This window comes from Watersipora subatra, chromosome 7, assembly GCF_963576615.1.
Source record: "Watersipora subatra chromosome 7, tzWatSuba1.1, whole genome shotgun sequence".
NCBI classification, from domain to species: Eukaryota; Metazoa; Bryozoa; class Gymnolaemata; order Cheilostomatida; family Watersiporidae; genus Watersipora; species Watersipora subatra.
In genome coordinates, this window is record NC_088714.1 from 16992558 (window position 1) to 17001291 (window position 8734).

Sequence of the window (8734 nt, forward strand, 5' to 3'; positions counted from 1 at the left end):
AACCAGCTATGAGGCTTTACCAAGGTCGTATAAATAATTTTTTTTTATTGGCACAAAAATGCTCATGATATTCCGCCAAACTGAGAGGATGTACAATATACAGTATGGGACACCTAATACTTGACAATTTTGACTAGAATTACATTAACTATTATATTATTCTACAAGAACATTTCTAAAGATTTCACCTTGTCAATCACTCATTAGTTTCAATTTTTTGGTGAAATATTAACAGTTCTATTTTTCTAAATCATTTATTCAACTAAAGTTTATTAGAATCTACATTGACTTCTAAGACTGTGAGTCTATCAAAATTGATTTTACAACATTACATAAGCACTGTACAATTAACATAAGAGATGATCAAGCTGAGATGTTAACCAAAAACCAAGTCAACCATAAATAGTATGCAAAACCTTAACAAACAGTTATGAACTAAAATATATATTAATAGGTGAAATGTTTATTTATATAATAATATATACTAATGACAATTAAAGGTACATGGTTTTGTATGCTAAAATAATTATCAGAGATGCAGTTACACCGGTCTCAACTCTAGATAGAGAATCATAACAGAACTTTTTTACATCAGACTTTAGAACCTGAATTGGTTTATATTCAAACCTGATTTAGTTAGATATCACTTTTCCTGCTACTTATTAAGCAACTTTAGCTTCGAAAAAGATACAGCTTAAAATCAAGACAACCACCTAGCTTATAAATGACTACCTCAAATATACTCTTTAGCAAATGTTATGAGCTGGCTACAACCATTTAGAAAACAAGTAGATATAAAATGGCTACTATGGCTTCTATTTCTTAGCTTGCATTCTGTTCCTCTCAGTCTTTCAACATTTAAGCAGAAACATACAATATTGGGGTTTGTAATCTACTAGCTAAGTATGTGGTTAGTTTCCTCCATTTGACCGAATTCAGCAGTTTAAATTATTAAACTGCAACATCAAACTGAACCAATCGAATTAAATTTAAAATAATTAACTTTTTTGATGTACCATCAGCACATAACTGTATTCAAGATTGGTCCTTTACATAGCTAACAATTGGGGTTAAAAGGTCAGGCAGCACTATATAAACTGAAACAAGGGAGTCTATCATCAGTATTTTACAAGTCAGTCAGCCTCAAGAGTCAGCATGAAGGTTCAACTGGTTGTGTTAGCTATTGTTGTTATTGGCACCACCAGATCAGCTCCTCAGAATGAGGCAGTAGCAGCAGGTCAAGAAAAGATTCCTGTGGTAAGTTGTGTTTTCAGACTATTTCTGACAGCGTAGCTCTTGTGCATCACCATTATTTTGATTTGCTTAAGATTAGTGGTCATAGAGTAACTCATTTTATTATTCTCATATGGAAATGACCGTTATTAATAAGATTATAAGAAAGGTCTATAGAAGAGCACCTGCCACTGTTGCCATAAAAAATACATGGCAATTACAAATGTCACGTTAAGATTAGAAATTAATTAATATCCTTCGTAAGCATTTAAAATAAATTGAATTAAATTACAAGCGGATCCTAAATTGAAGCATAATTTATACTTTAATCAAGCATTGACAGACTTTACAAATTGAATACTTGTTAAAATTATAAATATTCTACAGTTTTTAGTTTGTAACTCTATTTTTAGGGTGTTGCTGAAAGAAAAGGTACAGATGATTCTTCAGCTGACTACCAAAATGGTAAATGCGATTCGCCATAGCATCATCAAATGTTTAGCTTTGATTGAAATAGTCAGAGTAGTAAGATATGCAACTTCATGACATCATACACAATAATAACAGCAGTAGATTATCAGCAACTTTTTTATGTTACCATTTCATTCACATTGAGTTTAACCTTGGAGGACATCTCTAAGTACAGACATTTCCTAGTTAGAGTGACTGCTCTGAAGAAGTTTCATTTTATGAAATAATTACTTATGAAAGGATTACTTGCAGATCACCATACCGTGTACTATGCCTCTAAGGGCATGAGCAACGTATACATGGCACCTTACTACGTTAGTTGGACTGTGAGTATCATTTGCATTGTTCACAGTAACAAAGGAAATTTTATCAATATTATTTTATACAAGCAGAGCTGTAATGATTTAATAGTTCATCACCCATACTGTAATTTGTCCCCTAAAATTTAGAGTTCATTTAATACAGAAGAAATTGATTGCAGTTGCTCTTATGTTATCAGTCTGCTGTGGCTACTCTGAAAATGTATATCGATAAAATTAAGAGAAACAATTTTCAGCAGCTCTCTGTTTTAGATCACCTTAGCATACTAATTTACATGATAAGTTTGACATAAAAAGTGATTTGAGGTCAGAATGCCTTGCTATCAATGTTGGTAGCCTTTCTGGAGAATCAGATCACAACCTGTAGTCTCCCAGTCAAGAGTTCTAAACCCCGAAAACACTGAACTGCTCCTTTCTTTTTACAATAAAAACAAACGAACTATGTTATTTTTGGATAATTATGTTAGATTAGCTCATAATTTGTGAAAATTGAAGTTGAAATAGAGTCTTCTATCATGCAGTGGTCTTCGGTTGAGAAAAATTTCCATTTTTAATCAGGAGCTAAATATTATGTTCTTCTAGCGCACTCACTTGATTGATTGATTTCTAATAAAGCTTAGAGGCTCATGGGCTAGACATTTTTGGTATTTGTATTCCCTCTGCATCGGTCTAAGCTTCAACATCTATATTAGGCCTATAATAAAATGGCTACTGACTTGGCACAATGCCAGAGAGAAAGAGACGCTCTCATGGTTGCTCAAAGTTTTGAACTCCAACAAGAGGCTGGAGAACCAGTTGAAGAAGACGAATCGGAAGAAGAGGAGGAAGAGGAAGGTATGAACTATCATAAAGTATGCTATTAAATATTTTTACCAAGGAGCAGCCCTTGGCATGCTATGGGGAGAGAAGAGGGCTGCATGGGCTAATTAACTTTGTATAGCTACTGCTTAAAGTATGCACTATTAATTTGAGTAACCTTTTAGGAAAGAATGAACAATCTTCAGGTTTTCTTTTCCTTTTCAACAATTTAAATAAAACTGTACTCACTTTTTAAAACCTTGGTAACACTTTCATTTAATTCTTTTTTGGATAGCCAATATATTATTATTATTGTTATAATTATCATTACCAAAAACTTATCTTTTTTGTGTTCAAGAAAAATATGAAATATTGATAAGAAATTTTTTTCCAACTTGCTGACAGAATGGAAAGTTTGAAACCACCTGATTTTATGAACATTTAGTTTTATTCAGACCGGGTTTAGTTACATTTATACTATCTGCAACAGTATTTTCAATATTTGCTTACAGTTCCTCCCATGTGTGCTATGAAAGCTGACTCTGGACCATGCAGGTCATATGTCCAAAGATACTACTACAATGAAGACACACAGAACTGTGAGAGGTTTACTTACGGCGGGTGCAATGGCAACACCAACAACTTCAGGTCAGAGCTAGGATTCTGGGCTATTCTACTTTCTGCCAGTAAAATCATTTTATGATTTTGATAAATAATAGTAACTTTGTAAACAAACAACTGCAGATTAACTCTCAAGTTGCAGACTTACTCTGGCATATAAAGAATAGTTGTGATTTTTAAGTCAAACTTTCATAAGTCAAATGAGATACAAAAGTCTGGCTACAACTTTTCACAAACTCTAACTAATGCTTGCTAACGATTAAAAAATGTGGCAACCATGATTGTCAAAGTTTCTGTAGCTTACCCTTTTACCATTTTGTTTATGTCAAAACATGTAAACAGCTTCAGAACAAATATTTTAAGTTGAACTTTAAATTTAACTTTAGATTCAAATTATCTTTACATCTTCATAGTTTACCGACGCTAAAAGTTTATTTTACATCTAATTAAGGTTTTAAGACCTTTTGTGGTTTGTTCCCTTTTTACAGGACAGTTAGATGTTGAATTATTACATATGCATTTGCATACTGCACAACTGCATATTAAATCTAACAATTATTTTGAAAATATCGTTGCTAGCAGCTTTAACAATCTTCCACCTAATATCTGTTTTTAGCAGAGAAAAGTACTTTAAACACTACATATTAAACCGTTTATTTGGTGTTGATGGCTAACTGTTGTCCTTTTTTGTTTCTGTTTTGTTATTGTTTTATGGCATAAGTTAAAAAAATATTTATATTTGAAATGAAATTGTTGGCAACAAAGTATTAATATGAGACTCACGCGGAAATGCTATATAGATATCACAATAATCAAATTTTAGGTAGCTTACTGTAAGCCACCTAAACTGTGCTTATCAACATTAAAGTAATAAACATTAATAAATATTTCATTTCAGAACTAAAGACAACTGTGAAAACTTTTGTATGAACTCCAGCAGACCTTCCAATGTTGGATACTGTTCAGCTCAGCTCCCACATCAGTTATTTAACTCCGTCAAGGGAAGATGCCAACTTTATTATTATGATGGATGGAGAGGATACACCAACGAATTTATGTAAGTTAGAAAACTGTTTTTCTTCTTTATGCAAAAGATATTCCGCTCTGCAAAAAATTAAAAGTCTGAACTAAGGGTTTGCCTTTTTTTTTAATATAAAAAACGTCTTATAAATATAAATTTTAGGACTATGCAAGAGTGCCAAGCGATTTGTGACAGTGTCTGTGTTTTACCTAAAGAAGAAGGTCCTTGCTTCCGCGGCATGGCTAGGTGGTATCACAACTCAGTAACTGGCCAGTGTGAACTATTCCTCTACAGTGGCTGTGGAGGAAATGCTAACAACTTTCCGTAAGTATAAAACAGCGCTTCTTGTCAAGTTCAAACAATGAACAAATAGGAAACAGTAATATCTCACTTTATTGGCATTTATAAAGTTTAAAAATGACTCATTAACAATACAGTTACCGGTAGTCTTCTATACAAATCTCAACAACTTTAACTGATACGCTATTTTGATCATTGACAGCTGTGATTGAAGCATCATTTGCCTTCCGTCAGTAGATAAGTGGATGATACGCTGTCAGTAAAATTAGCCTTGACCCCCGATATCGTAATCGAACCTCACAAAAAAGCATTTCTTAACAGGGGCATTGTAACACGGTCAGTAGATAAGTCAGTAGATACGCGGGTGATCATATCACACTGTAGATCACTAGAACTATCACCCTGGTAGTCTAGCGTGATGATATTGTCAAAATAGTTGATACAAAACCTCCAACAACAAAAAAGAACAACTCTTATTGCACAGCTATTAATCCGAGCGTAATTTTTTACTGTTGTGTTTCACTTTTTAGGTCCAAGGAGCTCTGTGATGCTCAATGTTAGACAAAGAAGCAGGATGAGACAACTCCAACATGTAATGGAAAGATTTCATTTGTTTTTTAAACAAACTGTTTTACATGTAAATGTACTCTTTGATATACCTGGTGATTGTGGATGAATCAAATAAAGTTTGATCTTCCTCAAAGTAGTAACTCACTACAAACATAGAGTATGATACATCTATGCACACATTGATTACAAGGGCTTGATCTTTACATAAGCAATGATAACTCTATGAATCTATCAACTTCAATAACCTTGTGCTTGTGATGAGTAGAGCACCAACTAAAATGCGTGCCTCAAGGAAAATGCGCGTCTTTATGCGTGCTTCAAGGACTTAAACCTTACCATAGAAGTAGACAGCGTCATAGCTAAAAGAAGAGCGTTAAGCTAACATGGACTAGCTTACTCTTTTTGTTTAATGAATGTCGTATCCAATAATAAGCATGGCGATCACTGTTTATACAACTACTTGTTGGAAGCTTTGAAATTTAAATATGCATAACCATCATGTGCCCTGGACCTGTGGGGTACCTGTACCATCTATCCTAATCTATTCTTTATTTTGCTCATCGGAAACCAAACATGTAAAGGCAACCCTAAAAAATTGACCAAACAGCAACATTACAGAGCCCTCCGTGAGATGACAAATGATGGACAGCGTGTGCTTTATCATGCCATTGTTTCATAAGATAGATGCTGTTTCTTTATGATTTGTGTATATAAGATGCCAAGCAACACATAAAGAATAGAAGATACTGTATATTACCCCAATTGTCACAATGCACATGCGAGGCCGTATATAAATATAATGTCATTTACAAAATTACTGTTACAAGTAAAATGAAAGCTAAACAAAAAATATGAATATATTACTACTACTAAAATCTAAACAAAAATACTGCGTACATCAATTCACTAGTATAAGATAGATTGATATATATAATATAGATGATATATTCTGAAGTATATAATTTATATTATATATAAAATAAATATATATAATTATAGTATATAATTAATGTAATTTTAATATATTATAGATTATATAATATATTAGAATTATATAGTGTAATCTAATATAATATACTGTATAATGTAGATTATTATAATATATATTATATACACTTATATTATATATTATATTAATCTCTGTCATATTAGTCCACAGTGTATTATATTAGACTTTGTTATATAATTATGTTATATAATCTATAAAATATCAAAACACTATTAACTACATAGCAGGCTTTTTTTAAATATATATAATATATATATTATACTATGATTTTACCCCTGATTTTTATATATATATATATATTTTTATAAAAGCTCTTGACTTCAAATTCCTTCACCCTTTTAGCACTAATATGAAGTTGTCAGACAGGAAATGATCAAAGCAAATGAAAAATTTTTCGCTCAGAGTGATTCCTTTGCCTCTCAGCGCTGTTGTCCATACTGCTGAAACAACTAGATTAAAAGGAAGCCTACAATTATTAATAAGTACTTTTGTAAAGTTGAAAATCGTAAAATATGTTTGAATATCTGATAAGATGCCTACCACATCATCTAATATATATATAGATAGATATATATATATATATACATATATATATATACATATATATATATATACTCAAAATATGTAGGATGGGAGGCCCCCTAATAAGAGGCCTTCGTATATATAAAAATTATTTAAAATGTGTATAGCAAATTGATAATAGGAGGCGGAACAATTTTGCCTCCTATCGTGGATATATTTTTAATTTCGTTAGAGGTAGTTTTGAACTTGGAGTTGTCTCCTCGTTGATTTGTGTCCAAAATTAATGAATTCTTTGGTAAAATTTGTTCACACTACAAAAGTTAAGTCTCCTTACACCAAAGTTTGTCATAAAATGCACAACTGATGGCTGCCAGCAGAGCTTTTATAGGCAGGTTTTTATCAGGCATGAAATCAAAGTGTTTTGTGATGTAAAAGAAAAACAAACCAATTATGAATTGAATTACCAAGTGGTTTGGGAATATATAACCACAAAACTGATGGTTTGATTTCGATGATGGTAGTCTATCTTTCGAACTTGTCTGTAAATTGGCTACTTTTCCACAAAGTACAAAAATTCATAGCATTTTATTTATTGCACAACAAATATAATTTGCAAATGTGGATGTTGGCTGACTGGTTATGGTCATGGCAAAAAGGGACTGAATGGTAGGTACTAGAACAGCTGGTTTACCTAACATTTTTATCCAAAAAGTTGTAAATGCATTAAAACCAACTAAATTAGTTTGTATTTTATTACCTCCCAAGGGTGCCAAAAATAAATAGCACACATCAATAAGTTTATGCAAACATAGTATGATCATGCAGAACTACGCTAAAAAATTTGTCTTTGGTTATTAATGTTAATTAATCAACAACATATTGATACATAATTAAAAAAATACGATACAATAACAAATAAATTTGAAAGATAATTTCTACAAAAGTAGAAACACCATTATTCAAACACATACAAAATGTTCACAATGTTTTTTTTTATTTTGTATGATTCATCAGTGTCAGTTTATAAAACATAGTTATAATGTTTTTATTTTGAATTGTAAAATCAAGCTATTGAAATCTAAGGTTATATACCTATGTACGTATACGTATGTACATGTATATAATTTAAGTGCGCATGTAACAATCATAGGATATGGAATGTTCAACAATAGATAGAAAGTAAATTTTGACTTCACCCTGACATTCTAAATCACTGCAAAATAATTTTGATGAAAAAGTTGCTAATCTGATGCTTCTATGGAACGAATCGTTATTACAGGGGAGATAAATCCTAAAAAAATCATTTTTATCAAATCTCTCATAGAAGTGGAAATGACAGCTACGGCACTTCTTCAGCTTTGAATTATCCATACAACAATTAGTCTAAAGCACTGCATAAATTTCCCCTGAAAAACGGTGCAAATGGAAATGCAAGATAAACTGCCTTGGCGCACGGCCTATACTGCTTGAAAGTGTTAATCGACTTCTTAACAGGTGTTCAGAAAACCATGAACAGGCCATTAAGCATGCCACTAATTAACAAGCTTACACTGTTCTGTCTACAATTGAACAAACATACTGTGAGAATCGCATGCAGCTAGTTTTGCGAAGAAGGCAGCAAAACGCCAGTTATTTTGTCTTAGTTCATTGGCTACTACTACAATGATGCATCAATAGTTACAAAGAAGATATTTTCTTGCTTCTACTAGCATTTTATATTTATATAATTGTAAGTAATAAAACATTGCCTTTTGCCAATAAAATGCTACCTTATCAAGCAGAGAGTGTTTAAGCTCATTACTTCATTTAATGAAGAACCAGTTCAGGCATTCTTTTTCTACCTGTTCTAATAACAGCACATCAAACAGA

General features: G+C 32.0%; 1 protein-coding gene across 1 annotated transcript; it reads left to right on the forward strand.

The window, feature by feature from the left end:
* Positions 1-1155: 1155 nt before the first annotated feature.
* On the forward strand, positions 1156-4792 carry LOC137400485 (carboxypeptidase inhibitor SmCI-like). Its single transcript, XM_068086811.1, has 7 exons — positions 1156-1257; positions 1647-1698; positions 1957-2030; positions 2717-2858; positions 3335-3470; positions 4342-4500; positions 4627-4792. The coding sequence occupies exons 1-7, from the start codon at positions 1156-1158 to the stop codon at positions 4790-4792; spliced, it is 831 nt and encodes a 276-aa protein (XP_067942912.1).
* The last annotated feature ends 3942 nt before the right edge of the window (positions 4793-8734 follow it).

What these genes read in the sequence shown, in the direction of transcription:
- LOC137400485 (XM_068086811.1), top strand. Translation starts at nt 1,156, where the DNA reads ATGAAGGTTCAACTGGTTGTGTTAGCTATTGTTGTTATTGGCACCACC. An exon ending in GGCAACACCAACAACTTCAG is followed by an intron (nt 3,471 to 4,341) that starts GTCAGAGCTAGG and finishes ATTTCATTTCAG; the next exon opens with AACTAAAGACAACTGTGAAA. An exon ending in GGATACACCAACGAATTTAT is followed by an intron (nt 4,501 to 4,626) that starts GTAAGTTAGAAA and finishes TATAAATTTTAG; the next exon opens with GACTATGCAAGAGTGCCAAG.